The sequence below is a fragment of the Pelmatolapia mariae genome, linkage group LG15 (assembly GCF_036321145.2).
Source record: "Pelmatolapia mariae isolate MD_Pm_ZW linkage group LG15, Pm_UMD_F_2, whole genome shotgun sequence".
Taxonomy (NCBI): Eukaryota; Metazoa; Chordata; class Actinopteri; order Cichliformes; family Cichlidae; genus Pelmatolapia; species Pelmatolapia mariae.
Window position 1 is genome coordinate 26,780,759 of NC_086240.1, and position 16,676 is coordinate 26,797,434.

At 43.0% G+C, this 16,676-nt stretch overlaps 1 protein-coding gene and 1 long non-coding RNA gene across 2 annotated transcripts; one reads left to right on the forward strand and one right to left on the reverse strand.

The window, feature by feature from the left end:
* Window positions 1-916: 916 nt before the first annotated feature.
* LOC134642947 (uncharacterized) lies at window positions 917-7,731 on the forward strand. Its single transcript, XR_010096338.1, has 3 exons — window positions 917-1,507; window positions 6,321-6,385; window positions 7,536-7,731. It is a non-coding gene; the product is annotated as an uncharacterized LOC134642947 (long non-coding RNA).
* hey2 (hes-related family bHLH transcription factor with YRPW motif 2) lies at window positions 2,670-13,645 on the reverse strand. The gene is made up of 5 exons (XM_063495047.1): window positions 13,212-13,645; window positions 11,233-11,311; window positions 11,065-11,148; window positions 7,514-7,595; window positions 2,670-4,482 (listed from the first exon to the last, which is right to left on the reverse strand). Exons 1-5 carry the CDS (start codon window positions 13,295-13,297, stop codon window positions 3,830-3,832), a joined length of 984 nt encoding a protein of 327 aa, XP_063351117.1. The 5' UTR covers window positions 13,298-13,645; the 3' UTR covers window positions 2,670-3,829.
* Between the last annotated feature and the right edge of the window lie 3,031 nt (window positions 13,646-16,676).

Genomic DNA, 16,676 nt, shown 5'->3' on the forward strand with positions numbered 1-16,676 from the left:
TTTGAGTTGAGGCCTGTACTTTGCAAGGAGTGGATGGAAGTCAGCTTCTCTCCTTGAACTTCACTGATGACAGTCTGTTTCTGCTGTCGCAGGTAGAAGGAAGGGTCTGGCCTTCGTTCAGGACCCGGATGGATACTGGATCGAGATCTTAAGTCCAAACAACATGTTCTCCCTCATGTCGTCTTAGAGTCGCATCACTGAAACAGAGGAGGACTGAACGTTATGTCATATTAACAGTAAAGGATATAATAAAGTAATGTGGCCCATTTACGCTTTAAATGGATTAAAGCACAGATGGTCAAACCTGCTCACTGAAATCAGAATGAGTTTACATTTCTGTGAGCTGTTTGTGCTGGTTTTTTTCATTATTCCAGATGTGCAGCACTTCGCTGAACAGCTGTTTTTAAATGTGCCATAGAAATAAACTCACTTGACTTTGAGTGTTTCTATGTCATGCTGCTTTCTACTTCAATTCCACTATATGTTGGGTGTACCGGTCATACTTTTTACTTCATGACATTTATTTGAAATGGTATGTAGTAAGAGTGATATACAAATATTAAGCTGTGTTTATTCATGTCAGACATCTGTATGAGTGCACAGAGCTGCACGCGCATGAACATCCTGCTTACCGTATTTATTTCTGATCAAATATAATCTGGATTTATTTTCTGTGCTGACTCATTTTTATTTGTTTTTGCACAAATTCAGTTTTCAGAATTATGTTTGCAGCACACACTGTCTGTATATAAAAGATGGAAGATTTCCTGCTCTGAAAAATGAGGCTAAAGCGCCTTAAACCTGTGTTCTTTGTCTTGGCCAGCAGAGGGCGACTCCTGTGTCAGCAAACAGGTCTCAGCTCTAATCTGAGGGAGAGTTTAAAGATGGTAGACGGCGACCATGTTCAGCTTGAGGATTCCGAAACTGTCACTGTGTATTTTATACAGTTATCAGTACTTTTACTTGTAATGGAGTATTTTTATTGTGAGGTATTTGCACTTTTAACTGAAGTCAAACAGCCGAGCAGTAAATGGAATCTGATGAATTTAAGAGATGAAAATGTGTCATCAGTTTGTAAGTACTCACTACAGCGCCCAGCTCACGTCCTCCTCGCTGTAATCCGTCCTCTCTCTCTGTGAGGATATAAAGCATGAATCATGTCACCTAATTTACTGCCGCTCGCTTCAAAGCCACGTCGCAGCGTGAGAACTGTGTCGGCTGACCGGAGCAGATTTACGGCCAGCAGCGTCGTTCCCAGGCCTGTCGGCCTTTAATCCTCCACTGAGCTGGAAGTGACACTGTTTTCTGCTCTGGGAGGATTTACCGGCTGTAACGGCGATTGAGCCACAAGACGAAGGCAAAGAGAAGTGTGTGTGTGTGTGTGCGTGCATGTGTGTACAGTGTGGTTGGTCACACCTGCCAACATACTGAGGTAAAAACGTTTGCCTCGTGGTGGAAGACGTGCTGTTTTGTCCAGCCCTGAGGAAGATCACATGACCTGACTGAAGTAGGTGAAGTCAGCCCACCTGGTCTCACACATGTAAAAGCCCCTCCCCCCTCACTGTAGTGTTGTCTCTGCAAGGTAGTCTGTCTTATTTTTGTGTGTCTTTGTATTCATGTCACTTTGTCTCAGGATTGTTTTGTTGTTTTGTTACAGTCCTTTCCTCGTGTCTTTCTGGTTTCTCTGAACTTTTCCATCTCATGTTGTGAAAGGAGTAATTGTCTCTTTGTTTTTGGTTACCATCATTTTGTGACTCCTGGTAGAAATGTTGTTTTTGTCGTTGCATTTTTCCTGTCATTTTGCTGTTTTTCTGGTGTATATTTGCAGCTCTTTGTATCTCTTTGTACTTTGCCCTTTATGGCCAATTTTATGATTTGGTTCTGGAATTTTTAAAGCATCTTTTTGTATTGTTTTTGCCACTTTCTGGTCATTTTATAGTCATTGTGTCTTTTTGTGGTCATTTTCTTTTGTTTTTGTGCCTTTTTCTGTCAAATAACTAAGGATATTATTTCTCTCATGGTAGCTTCTTGGCATCATTTTTAAAGTCTTACTTGTTTGTCATTGTGTCTATTTAAGGACATTTTTCTGTTTCTTTTTTACATTTTGTGATTGTTTTTAATTTTGTCTGGTCTTTCTATTGTCAGTAAGTCTCTTTATGGTTCAGTGAAACACAATGATGAAACATGCCTTACCTGAGAGGCATGTAATTGCCACCTCATTACTGTGGTAATTATGACGTTATGAGGTGGCATTTACATTGTGAGAGATCTCATGCCTTACCTGAGATCTCTCTCTGAACACTAACCCTCAGTAATTGCTGAAAGTTGTTTCTTATTTTTTTGTTAAAAAATAGTCATAAACTCTTTACTGCAAACACATTTCTGAATATTCTGTCCACCATATTAACACACATGATGGTGGAAAAATATTGGAGACGCTTGTCAGTACACAAAAAAACACCTTTTATGAAGCAGAAAAATCATTTTACAGACTTCAACGCTGCCTGACACGTCAGAGTCAAAAACAGCAGCAGAGCTGCTGTTTCGGGTTGCAGTAGAGCGACAGGTAAAGAGCCCGGTTCACAATTTAATTATAGATATAAAAAATAAATAAATAAAATAAAATAAGAAAAAGACGTCACGACTCGAGCTTTCACTACAGCAGCAACTCTGTTTAGTCGTCTTTATTTGTACAAGGCACACAAGGTATCAGAGACATTTGGCTCAAAGTTCAGTGACAGTTCACCTTTTTAAACCTTTAAAGAAGATTTCATATAATCAAATAGCAATATTATTTATTTAATATTGAGCTTTCTGAAGTCTGTTGGGGAACACTTTTCTGTCACTTCATAGATTCTCCATCAAATCGATCAAATACGACAGAAGTCCGTTTGTGTTAGTCAGGTTAAACGTGAACGTGAGTTTGTGTCAGGTTTGCTTTAAAAGACGCTGGAGTCTGTGGTTAATCACCTGTAGATGGAGCTTCATAATCACCTGTGTGGACAGATTTCTTTAACACCATCAAAGTGCAGCTGAGAGAGTCAAAGAGTCAAACTCAGGTGACCTGGCCCGGCCGGGACGCTTGAGTTTGAGGGGTGCACAGTAAGCTGGTGGTGCGGCTTGGTTATGTGTCCCTCACAGTGCTGCGTGACACGCTGACAGCCATTTTTCAGCGTACAGGGTTTCTGCTGTGAAGGGCTGTATTTTAAATACAGGAAGCGGAAGTAGAAACACCAACCACAGCCTGCTGGCTGTTAAACCTGACACATGAGACCAGTGCCTACCCCGGCCCTGCAGCCCCCTGATGTGGACCGCACAGCAGGTGCATCAAAGTGAAAAAACACCTGGTGTGTGACGGTGCGACGGCATGTGAAAAGCAGCATTACTTGGCATCTTGTCGGTAGCTTCTCAGTTTTAAAAACTGGAACAATAAACCAGTTTTTAACAAACAGGAGGAAACTGGGCATCTGTTGGGACCTATTTTCAGTGGCAGACTCATTCGCATCTCAACTTTTAGTGAGCATTTGGGCAAGTAGCATTGTATATGTGGGGTTGAGGTAAATTAATAATAAACAATATTTAACCTGACTTATCTTGGTTAAACAACAAAGTTTATGTGAGTTTGAAGCAGCTGAAACATGAAAACTATGCTCAGAGGAGACAAACCACACGTTCCTGTTCTGATTTCAAGCCGGTGTGTGAAAGCAGCAGGTGGAGGTCAGTCACAAACATCCCAAAGAAGTTAATAACGAGATGCTAACACAAGCCGTGGAGCTCAAACGTTTCCAGGCTGTTAAACTGTCAGCAGAGGTTAGTGAGCAGCACACAGTCAGAAAGCTCCGACCTCGGTTCCCCACGGCCTGTAGGGTTTACCGCTGCTGCTGTGTGGAGTCTGCGAGGAAGAGGAGGAGACGGGGGGACTGGCAGCAGAGGAGGTGAAGGAGGAGTGAGGGAGGATGGGGATGCCTCCATGGAGGGCGATGGGAAACGACGCTGAGAGGGAAAGCAGGGAGGCGGAGAGAGGGGTGGGGGTGTAGGGGAGCACGAGGGATGAGGAAGAGGAGGAAGAAGGCGAGGAGGAGGTGGAGTCTGCATTGGAAGAAAAGGAGGAGGAGACAACACCGCGCTGGGAGCCTCCGCCTCCTCCAACGTCCGGAGAAACCAGCCCGCTAAGTCTGTAGGGCAAAGGACGAAAGGCGGCCAAAGCAGCTGCCCAATGGTGCGGGTGGTGGAACGGGTGAGGCAGGGGGTGGGGCTGCTGGGGGTGGGGGTGGAGGTGGTGTGACGAATGGGAGGCAGTTGCAAGGGCGGCGGTGTCACGCTGGGAGGCACAGGAGGCGAGGTGGGAGAGAAGGCGGGAGCGCAGTGGGTCGCTGGAGTCGAGCCCCTCCACAGCGCTCAGGTAGCGGGAAACCTCGGTCACGCACTCCCTGAAGCCCAGAGACAGGAAGTCCAGGGCGAGAGCGTGGGCGTCGAAATAACCTGCAGGCAGAAAAGGGCGGGGTTAACATCATGGGGGAAGGCGGGGCTTAAAATCAGATTCTAAATCAAATTGAAAAATTATGAGGGCAGCCAGTCATTACAAACTCCACCAGAAACACAAACGTCACCAGAAACACTAAACAGTTTTCCCTCGATCACTTTGGGGTGACGGGGTGTTGGTTTAAGCTCAGCTGTGGGAGGACAGGTGAGCGTAGGTGAGGCAGCAGGTTCAGGGTTCAGTGTCTGATCAGTCTCTCCTATTTATGCATCATGCTGGGATCTATGCAATGTAGCAGTAGTGCACCTGTAAGCTGGTTTGTTAATTGGCCATTAAAATTAGAAGAAGAATAAAAAGAAAGAGTAGAAGACAAGGAAGACAACAAAAAAGAGTCGATCACCTGAGCAGGTGATGCAAACACTGTGTCTGTGTGCCATGTTGGGACACACAGAGCAGTGCTGACATCAGTTACACATTAAAATGTCTATGAAATAAAACTCTGCTCATGTCTTCACTGAGCATGTATGTGACCGCACAGAATAATCCAGTGGTTCCCAAACTTTTTTTGCTAGGCCCCCACGCAACATCAAAGGTATGTGCCCTTTTTCACGTCACGCTGTGCGCCACGTTATTATTTACATGAGATGAATTTCTACAATGGCGGATAGAGACAAAATACTGTTACTGGTACTCTTACTATCTGCAGTTTTTTACACGCTTACATACACACACGCAGTTCCTGTCCCTCATTAGAAAGGCAGAGGCGTCACGGTGTAATTATTTTACGTGTAGTTGTTTTTTTTTCTGTGTAATAATATTCAACATTGCTATCAATACATTTTCAAAAACATAAACAACTGCGGGATACTGTTTGTCTGTGATTTGAACCGGGGGAACAAATTGTGGCAGGATCACCCTGATATTATTTGTATCCCACTGTAACTTTGCTGTATAAAGAGCTAACATCTCCAAAATGTCAGGAGTAGTTAGTCATTATAAGAAGTGTTTGTGAACTAAAATTACAGAATGTGGGATACTGTGTGTCCGTGATTTGGAGAGCCCAACCCGTTTTTATTCATACCCCCCCCCCCCCAATGGCTCTGTGCCCCCCCCAGGGGATGCACCCCCCACTTTGGGAACCTCTGGATCAGGGGTGTCGAACTCCAGGCCTCGAGGGCTGGTGTCCTGCAGGTTTTAGATCTCACCCTGGGTCAACACACCTGAATCAAATGTTAGTTCATTACCAGGCCTCTAGAGAACTTCAAGACATGTTGAGGAGATAATTTAGCCATTTAAATCAGCTGGACGTGTCTAAAACCTGCAGGACACCGGCCCTCGAGGCCTGGAGTTCAACACCTGTGCTCTGGATTAACCAATAATCTGAGCTTTTGTGTTCTTCTCTGTCTCGGTCCTTTGAGTCTTCTGTTTCCATTTTCTTTGGACTCTAATGATGATGTTCAGGTTGTCAGTCCTGTTTTTCTGTCTCTGTCTCCGTGTTCACTGCGAGTCTTCTTGTGTCTGTTTCAGCTTCCTTTGGTTATTTCTTATTCATGTCCTGTATTACCTTTGCTCCCATTGATTCTCCTATTTGTCTTGACCTGTGTGTGTGTGTGTGTGTGTGTGTGTGTGTGTGTGTGTGTGTGTGTGTGACTGCTTTCACTTTTGTCTTGTTGCACTGCTGCTGGATGTTCAGGCTAGTGCGTATAAATAGCCCTTCCCCTATATTCCCTGCCATACTCCCTCTTTTTGTTTGACTTTTCTGCCTCATTTTTTCTTATTCATTTATTTATTTGTAGACATCTTTATGCCTGAGCTGTAATTTGTTTCTTTGTTTTTGCAGTAATTCAGGAAAATAAAGTCTCGTCTTCTATTTACCCTGGCTGTGCTTCAGGAGTGGACTGGAAGGTAACTGGCTGCAGGCATTTTCCAAAATCAGTGCTGCACACTTTTAAGCATGCAGTACAGCAGAGATGCCTAAATTTCTTTAAATAAATGTTGAACATGGAGGCAGGCCTGATCGCTTCAGACAGGTGAGATGCTGCTTTTAACCTTCAGCTTATTCGCTTACTAAATTTTACTAAAACCCAGGTTTGACAAGCATCTCTGTTAATCAAAGCCACAATTATAATAAAATGCCAAAGTTGAGAAAACAATGACCTAATGCACTACGCCATGTGATGTACCATAAAAAGTACTGTCCCTAAGTTTTGCATTTACTGTGGCTTGGTTCATTCATGTTTGTCTGAAGCTCTGAGGAGCATTAAAACAAAAGTGGCCTGAGTCTAAATCCCAGAAACCCGACACGTTTTTTTTAAACAATGTGACGTATCTCATTACTGAAAAGGTCTGCAGAGGAGTGAAGATCGGAAGTGATGTAAGCCTGTGGAGTGACAACACTTTCAAGTGACGCTCATCTTCACTGTGTGTGAGAAACGGCCGTCATTGCTTCCCAAAGACTTCCAGAGAAACGTTTGCACTATGATTTCAGTTTGTGAGAGCCAGACGCATTCTCAGCTCCGTCTCTGCTGCTGTAAACCCAAACAAATGCTGCAGAGAGACCGCCTGTGAACGCAGCCAACACTGCCCGCCCCCCACCTCCACCGATCCGCTTTATGAAAGCAAACAGCGCTGCTCAGGGTCAAGTACTGCTTTTATCCCTGCAGCGTTTTCCCATGGACTCACCACCGCTCGCGCTCTCTCTCTCTCTCGCTCTCTCTCACTCACTCTCTCTCTCTCTCTCTCACACACACACACACACACACACACACACACAGTCCTGTTTGTATCACTTCAGAGGACATCACACTGACGTACATTCAGTCACTTTCTGCCCACTTAACTTAGAATATTCCAAAACCTGACGGTGCATCACTTCCACACTGACGACCTCCCAGTACATACCCAAACTCTGTTTTTATGCGAGGTCAGCAGATCAAAATCCAAACCCTGATCAGTCATGGCCTAGCTACCAATCAGCTGTTGTTACCATAGCGTAGAAAATCATATTGTGGTAGTATGGAGTAATGTGGGTACCTTTTCCTCCTGTGGCCTGCAGCATCTTCAGGTGATCCACAGTCATCTGGAGGATTTCTGCCTTCTCCAGTTTAGCTGAACTCTGACAGAGAGGGACGACAGATAAAGTTCACACCGATTCCAGTAAAACATCATCTTTTGAGGGTGACTCCAAACCAGGCCTGCGGGTTGATCCACTTTAACCAAGTACTGAAGTTTTACATGAAATAAAAACCATGTTTGCAGCATACTTGGAGTGAGTTTATTGCAGCTGTCCATCCACAAAAGCTTCTGATCAAAAGTCCGATTAAAATGTAACAGCTAAGCAAAGAAAACTCATCATTTGTAAAATCTTCCACTTGGAACGTAACATCCAAGTGATTAATGCTTAGTAATCTAAAAATACAAACTGTTGTAGATTATATCTATGTTTTTGTAAAATCCATTAAGACTGCGACAGTTTAATGCACTGAGCAACAATTTGTAAACAAGCCCACATGCACGCTGTGATAAATGTTTTCAAGACAACTACGTTGATTATTTCAGGTTTCTTCTCGCTGTGACACGTACGTGAAACTCCTCACTGCCTACTTCTGCTGTCTAGTGTTTAGTTTTAGCAGGGCTCTAGACTGCGACCAATATGGTCGCAAATGCGACCAAATTTTTCCGTGGTGCGACTAAAAAAAACATTTGGTCGCACTGGTGCGACCAACTGTTACCAACATTTGGTCGCACCTGTTTGGGTAACAAAAAAAAATCTCTGCAACTCTCCATGTTGTCAACAGCAGACACACATTATGCCCCTATCGTGGACTAAACCAATCAGAGATAGTCAGGGGCGGGACCTCTCTGATTGGCCGTGGTCCAGTGGAAAGTGCAGGTAGAAGAGGGAGGTGAGTAGCTTTAATAAGGCGATATCAATTCATTAACGGATTCCACACAAAGACGTAAACACAGAGCGACCCGACGCATCAGAATCAGCTTTGTCTTTCTCGGCTTTCTCACCGGACGGCCCGCAGACGGACACGCTGTCGGAGCTTAGCGATTCTGATGCGTCGGGTCCGCGCTGTGTTTGCGGTTTTTTGCGCTGATTCTGAGCTGCAGGTTTTGTCTCTCCAACCAAAATTCGCCGAGCCAAAAAGAAGCAGCAAACTGCGCTTCACATTTGATCAATGTCGTCATGAATTCCCTCTGACTTTTGCTGTTTTGCTTCCCCACGATAAAAATTACACTTCCTACACAGCTCCCTGTGTGTACTTCAAGAACAGTTTCCCGTCTCAAATCTCTGTTTTCTGGATTATTCATTCACTTATTACCCACCAGTCTACCGTTGTTTACAGCGCTGTCTTTTTCTTTTTTCATGTAAATGACGTCCGACAAGAAAGCCTAATTTCTGCTGTTCAATACTGAAGAAATTTAAACTTCTTAAAATTATGCAAAATTGCAGAATATTGCAGAATATTTTTAAGGTTATCTGCTATACAACGCCAGACCAGGAAAATCTCCTTCATGTTTTTCTGTGTTTTATTCTCAGTTACTTTTACACAAAGGCATCTGCTGTGATGTTCACAATTCTGATAAAGTCTCACAAGTGTCAATACTGATAAATGATCAGAATTATAATATTTCTGACTGTCTGAGGCTAAATTGAATCGAATCAGGACTTTGAGAACCGGAATCGAATGGATTATAGAAATCAGTGATGATACCCAGCCCTAGTGAGCAGCCTAGGCCTGAGAGAAGTGGATGTAGCTGTGGGTAATAAGAAAAGATGAAAAGAACTATTGATAACTTTTTTGTTAAGTTAAGGCCTGATCCGTCTGAAATTCATAGCCAGTGCTCTGACACAGTGCCATCAATCTTTGAATGCTGAAAAAGCAGCAGTGTATCCAGAAAACACACTTCATGCTGCAATAAATGCACTGCCCAAGTGTCCCCTCTCCCCACTGCCTTTCAGCAGCATGCAACAGCAAACAGGTCGTCAGAGGAGGCCAAGATGATGATTAAGTTTAACATTTTCTACAATATTGACAAAGCACTTTAAGCACAACATTGTTAGTTAATAATTTAGAAATGAATATTGTCTGTATGGACCTCCCCCCAAAGAAGGTGCACATGTAAAACTGCGGTGTTAAGCGAAGCGGTTGAAAAATTTGAGTGCGCCTAACTTTTGTGCCGGTACGCCTAACTTTTGTGCCGGTACGCCTAAATTTTTAAGTTAGGCGTACCGGTGCGCCCATGTCAAATAGTTAGTCTAGAGCCCTGTTTAGACCTCATGAATTATTAATCCATCTGTCTGCTACTTCTAAGGTCAAATCTTGAAATTCCCCATATAAGAAAACATTTCTTTGCAGATGACACTCAAATGTATTTCTCTTTCTCTTTGTCTTATAAAAGTTAAAAGCCAGAATCCTTAAACATTTCTTTAGTTACATGATAACTGAAACACAGGGAGGTGAATGCCATCGCTGATCTGACGGTGGACAGATTATTCATTTAAAATCAAAAACTCGAGAGTGGAAGCGCTGCACAGACACTGGCTGTGTCTCAATTCAGGGACTGCATCCTTCGGAGGCCGCATTTGAAGGCTGATTACGTCAAAGCGACGCGACGAAGGCTGTCCCTATTAGAAGGCTGCTCCAAATTAGGCTGACAAATGCATCCTTCATTTCCCCGAATTTGAAAGATGGGTCGGTGTATCCTTAGTGGCCCAACCTAACCCAGAATTCATAGCGTGGCCCAGCCAATTCCAGTTTCCAACAATGGCAGCAGCTACTTAGTTGTAATATTACTCTTATTACTCTTTTCAATACTTTATTAATTAAATTATTATTTATAGTATTTTCATAATGATATAAAATTCTTGTCAAATGCGGCAATGGTGGAGGAGCGCAGCTAAAGAGTTTGAAATATTGCTCTTTCTGGGTCACAATATAAAGTTTTAACATATTTTCAGGCGAGAAAGTAGGTGTGTAAACTTCAAATATCTGCTCAGTTTATCAAGACATCACATATCACCAAAAGTGCTCTGTCGTTTTCGGAGACGTCTGTTACCCACCAACTCGATAGCTGACTGGGTGATGAAGGCTCACTAGAGCCCGGCAAGAACAGCAAACTCCCGGCACATTGTTTTCAGACCCCGCGTGGTCTTTCGCTACTCAGGTTAAACATGATATATAAGTCACTTAGATAACTTAAAAATGTTATTGTTTGGCTTTTTTGGTTTTCATTTGTTCCTGAGTAAATCTGTTTGGCTGAGATTAAAGTTATAGTTCACACACAGCTGAATAAACGTCAAACAGAAAACTGATCAAACAGAAGTGTGAGAGGGTCGAGAATTTACTTCAGTGACCTGTCATATTTTAGATAGCAAGAAGCAGACGGCTGAGTTTATTAAACTCCACTGAGACAGCTGGTGACATAAATCTGAAGGCTAGACCGTCCCATTTCACAGCCTCACACTTCTGGCCTTCGTGGTCTACGTGGGCCAGGTCCTCCTAAGGATGCAGCCCCTGAATTGAGACACACCCACTGAGCACGCAGCAGGTAAACAGGAGACTGTCGGTCGGTACCTGTTTCTCAAACGCTGTTGGGACAAGTCTCCGTAACTCCGACAGGCTGTTATTGATTCTGTCTCTGCGTCTCTTCTCGATAATCTTAAGAAAAAATATTAAAATCAGTTGAAATCATCACCGTTGGATACTCCTGTACACATCCGCTGACAGAAACAGTGACCTTACCCCTCTGCGTTTTTTCCTCGCCATCACTTGAGTCGTCGTGGTTGGAGAGCCACATCTTACCAAAGATTCTTTCATGTGTCTGCGGAAAATAAACGAACTGTGGAATTTGGTTTTCTCAGACCTTTTCAGGCATGCTCAGAAGAAGAAAAAAAGCCCATGATGCACACAAGACAATTTTTATGAATAACTAAAAACAAAAAGTTAGATTTTATTAAAATAATGTCAGGAAATCATCAGTGACCCACACACACACACACACACACACAAATTATCACCTCAGTCTCTCTGCATAATTTTCCTGGTGGTGCACAAAGATCCCTGCAGTGTCTCTGTGCCCCACCAGGGGGAGCCGCCCCAGAGTTTGAGCACCGCTGTGTCGACATAAACATGTGAACACCAGGACTGCAAAGTTTATTCCTCTGTTTATTTATGAGAGATGAAGGTTAGAAAGAGTAGAGTAAACGCTGCAAAAATCTGTGTGACAGATTTTTTATATTTATTTATATTTCATCATGTGTTCGTCTTCATTTCTTATCTCTAACCCATCATCCATTCACTCCTCTGCAGATCAGCCCACTTACTGTAGAATATTAATAACACTGCATGCATAGATAAAATATAGTAGATTTTATTAGACTAAACTGCCCAATTTTATATTAACATATAATAAACGAGCACCACATCTACTTCTTACAGAAGACATTTACTTGAGTGTAAGTCTGACATATTTAACTTCACTGTTTCCATGTCATGCTTTGTTCGTTTCACCACCTTTAAGATATTAATACTGCAACAATTAAATTTAGATAACGACAAAGATTGTTCAGTTTTACAGAAATAGTCTTGTAACAATTTTGTAACATAAAATGTATGCCGTGATTTCTTTATACAGTGGTCTTTGAACTGTTCCGGTGAAAAAGCGTTTCCTTTAAACTCTGCAAATTACCACACAAGATTTCGGAAAGACGAAGCTGGTTTTGATTTCCTTTCCTCTCATCTTCCTTCTGACACCTCAGGTTTATCAGGCGATCCTTCGAATGGGAAGTGACCCTTAACTTGGGAACCGCTCAACTAAACTGATCGTATTAAAAGCAGATAAAAGCAGCTGATTTCACGCTGATGGATTTCTATTAAATGCATGCATTTGACTGCACTAGTTCACTTTAAAGGTATTCATAAGGGTGTATTTAGAATCTGCAGTACCTTTATTTTACTGAAGTATTTGAGCATTTCACCAACAGTGAACATAGAATAGCCCGTTATTGCCATTATACATGTACAACAAAATTGTGTTCGCTCCACTCCAGCTTTACAGAAATAAAGTAAAATATAAATTGTAGAACATGTGGAATAAACCGAGCCCTTTAAATTCACTTTTAAATTCAGAAATACAAAACTGAACAAAACAAAAACAAAAAACAAAAAAATCATGAAAAGTAATTTGGAGGGAAAATTAGCTGAAAGTAAAATTTTATTGTTTTGAACTTATCCAGCTTTGAGCGGATTTTAAGGTTCAGTGACGTCACTCAGTAAAAACGAGCGCAGTTTTCTTCATGTTTATTCTCCTTTGCCTTTTCTTTCAGGAATAATTAAAAGCTTGTGCTCATCTCGGTTTTTAGGAGATCTGCTGAATTAGTCACGCGACATAAACCGGCAAACGTTTTTTGTTTGACTCATTTTTGAAGCACAAAGTTCCTAAAACTGTATTTACATGTCTTATTTATGTCCCTTTTTTGTCTCATTCACTGGAAAATCTGATTAGAAATGAAAGGTTTGCCAATAATCTTTTGTGACATTTATGAACCGCTAAAATTCCTCACATTTATTTTTAATGTTTGTTTAGACGCATCAGTAATAAAGAGCTCCGTGAACGACAACATTTAGGTTGAAACGATGTGAAATATAAAGACATAAGCGAAACGAACTGCAATGTTTTCATTTCTGTCATAAGAAAAAGAGAAACGTGTGTGAAATCTCACCCCGGATAAATGTTCTCGCTGCCCACGTCGATGGTCTCTTCTACCTCGCTCTCCGCGGAGCTGCTGTCCTCGCACGGCCGCTTCATAGCGCGTTGTTGCCGGGGAAATGTGGCCGTCTGTCCCGGGAGGAGACGCGAAGGTTTCAAAGACTTCTTTTATTCCTGCGAATTTGCTGACCGGAGATCAGACAGGAGTGAATGAATGATCGAAACCCGGTGGGTCCTGATGATCTGGTGTTAATGTGCCCTAAGAGCGTGTGCGGTTAATCCACGGGGTCAGGTTCCTGAGACAAAAAACGTTTTCTCCAAATAAAAGTCACGTTAGTTTCACAGGGTTCCGGTTTCTCTCAGCGGTGCGTGTCCGGCCAGAAGTCCGGGATAGGTGGCCTGGGTGTCGGCTGCAGACTGGACTGTTGACCGGTGAGTCCTCCTCCTCCTTCTCCTGCTTCTCCTCCTCCTCCTCTGCCGCTGGAGCTTTCCCACGAAGCCTGGGAACCACACACACACACACACACACACACTGTGAGGTGCGTCTGGTTCGGAGGGAGTACACGTACACGAGCGTGCGCATGCGTGCGTGTATGGGAACGAGGCCGTCAGAAAACAACGATTATATCAGGCAGCAGGTCTGAGAGTGACTGCTGCACCACAAACCTGAGGTCCTCTGAAGCTCTGAGGTCCTTTTATTTCCAGCAGCTCACCCCCACTGATGCTTTATTCCATAGTATAAAATACTTAAAAAAGAGTTTATAAAGTACTTTTCTCGTCTTACTGACTGCTCAGAGCACTTTAGCAAGAGGCTGATAGAGCAGAAGGCTGAATGGCATCATGAAGGTTTCGGCTTCAGCCCACTGGAGGCAGGAGGTCAGTGAAGGAGGTGACCAAGGGTCCTCAGGCACGTCTTAACAGTGAAAACCTGCAGCTTGAGCTTTGGTCTCTGTGGTGTGATTGAATTAGAGATACATCAAATATTTTGGTCCAAATATCCTTTTTTCCTCTCAAAACAATAATAATATTTTCTTTAACACTCCATTTAACTCTAACACTCCATCGCAAAAGGACGTTGGAGAGATGGCCGGGAATCTGAATGTGGTCAGTAGGAAAAACGACACGAACTTGGAAGCGTTGGCCGGATTTGTGCAGGATGAAAGAGACTGATGCACAGACATCAGCGGTTACCATCGTGCAGTAAAGAGGGGTGAGTTGTATCTCAAGACACAGTAAGATGTTGGACCTCAGCTTGAGATAAATGCTAGGAGAGCTGAGCACGAAAGACCCACAGTCAGCTGACGGACATGAAGCAGAGAGGGCCAAACATCCTGACCGAGAGAAGTCACTCACCAAATCATTACTTCAAATCAAATCAAATCAAATCACTTTTATTGTCACATCACATGTGCAGGTACACTGGTACAGTACATGTGAGTGAAATTCTTGTGTGCGAGCTTCACAAGCAACAGAGTTGTGCAAAATACAATAACGTAAAACAAGCAAAATATAAAAATGGCTAATCTAAAAAGTAATAAATATATGTACAATATGTAAAGGTATATACATTACTGAATGTGTATACTAAATATGTTTTTCTACGTGTGTGTGTTTGAGTGTGTATATAGTATGTATATACATGTTTTACAAATGAAATAAAGTAAACAATAAAATAAGATATATAAAATATACAGAGGTTGGTATGTGCAAAACAGTGGTATTTATATACAGTATGGAGTGCATAATGTTGAAGTTCCAGTAGTGAGGGTGAGGTGTCTATGAAGTGTTCAGCAGTCTGATGGCCTGATGGAAAAAGCTGTCTCTCAGTCTGCTGGTACGGGACCGGATGCTGCAGAACCTCCTTCCTGATGGAAGTAGTCTGAACAGTTTATGGCTGGGGTGACTGGAGTCCTTGATGATCCTCTCCGCTTTCCTCAGGCACCGCTTCCTGTAGATGTCTTGGAGGGAGGGAAGCTCACCTCCAATTATCCGTTCAGCACACCGCACTACTCTCTGGAGAGCTTTGCGGTTGTGAGCGGTGCTGTTGCCGTATGAATTTTTATTTCATCACTTCAAAAATAAAGCAGTCAGCTGTCCTCAAGTTCTTGTCTGTGAGTCTGAACTGTGCTTTGTGTATGTGATGTCACTTTGCTTTTGTTTTATTGATTTTTACACCAGATTCAATCTTCACTTTAAAATGAGGCTCTGACCCACTGGACCTGCATCCACCAATCCCTTGCTGCCATGCCGGGAAGACGCTTTAGCCAGAAACGTTACGTATGACATGTCAGAAAAAGGCTAGTGTGTGTGTGTGTGTGTGTGTGTGATATTCCCACAGCTCCTGGCTGTGTTCACTGAAACCCAATCATCGTGTGAGAGAGACCAGACACACACACACACACACACACACACACACACACACACACACACACACACACACACACACACACACACACACACACACAGAAGCGTCTGTCTTTTCACACCTGCTAATCTGTTAGCGGTGCAACAAGGATTTAATGCAGGAATTATACTGTACCAACACACACTGATACACACACTGATACACACACTGATACACACACTGATACACAGACTGGTCTCACTGCGAGGACTGACTAAAACCAAACTGGTCCTCACATTGACGCAGATACGAGCACACAGACTCACACAGGACCCCCCCACCCCCACCGTTTCTCCGTTCATTCTGATAACTTCAAGTGGGCTTGTCAGCACCCTCTCATTGGCTGAGCTCCTCCTCTTTCTGTCCGGGTAATTACTGTAACAGTGAGTCTGTCTACACATCTACACAGCAAGGCCTTCATTAAAGCTCAAATCTGAAATGCACAGCAGAGATTTTTCATGCGGGATGGAAACCTCTGCTGTGGGTCAGTTAATGAAGGACAGCAAGAACTCCAGGTGTTATCCAAGACACGAGTGATGAATCCTGACTCAGTTTAAAGATCAGTAATTACATTTTTGAATCTTAAAAGGTCTGCTTACTTTACGCGCGCCTGCACGAAGTCATGAAATGACAGTACTGCACTTCCAACAAATTACCAGTCGAGTAACAACTTTAATTTAGCTGGAGTCATATAGTCCGTACACATTCTGAGAACATCAGAATTTTTATTTCATCACTTCAAAAATAAAGCAGTCAGCTGTCCTCAGGTTTCGCTCTCCTGGAAGGTCAAGTCTGAGGGACAAAAGACTTACAGGAGAGGAGGTGAACTAAACCCATCAACTTTCAAAATAAAATACTTTAGGATTGTGATGGAGTGATGCTCCTTCATATATCCATCCTGCAGGTCTCTGCACGTCTGTTCCAGCCAATGTCATAACTCTCACTGGACCGCTGACGAGGCCGCCCGGTGAAACCGTAGTTATGGTTTTTGTTGTTGTTGTGCTTCATTTCTGTTGTTTTAAATTTGGTAAAGCTAAAGTTTGGAACAACTCTGACTCATTTTATGAGGCTCGT

Bases quoted from the DNA above. Each gene is read 5' to 3' on its own strand.
- hey2 (XM_063495047.1), bottom strand. From the start codon at position 13,297: ATGAAGCGGCCGTGCGAGGACAGCAGCTCCGCGGAGAGCGAGGTAGAA. The intron at 11,149-11,232 runs GTAAGGTCACTG...TTTTTTCTTAAG, and splicing joins CGAGGAAAAAACGCAGAGGG to ATTATCGAGAAGAGACGCAG. The intron at 7,596-11,064 runs GTACCGACCGAC...CCTCTCTGTCAG, and splicing joins CAACAGCGTTTGAGAAACAG to AGTTCAGCTAAACTGGAGAA.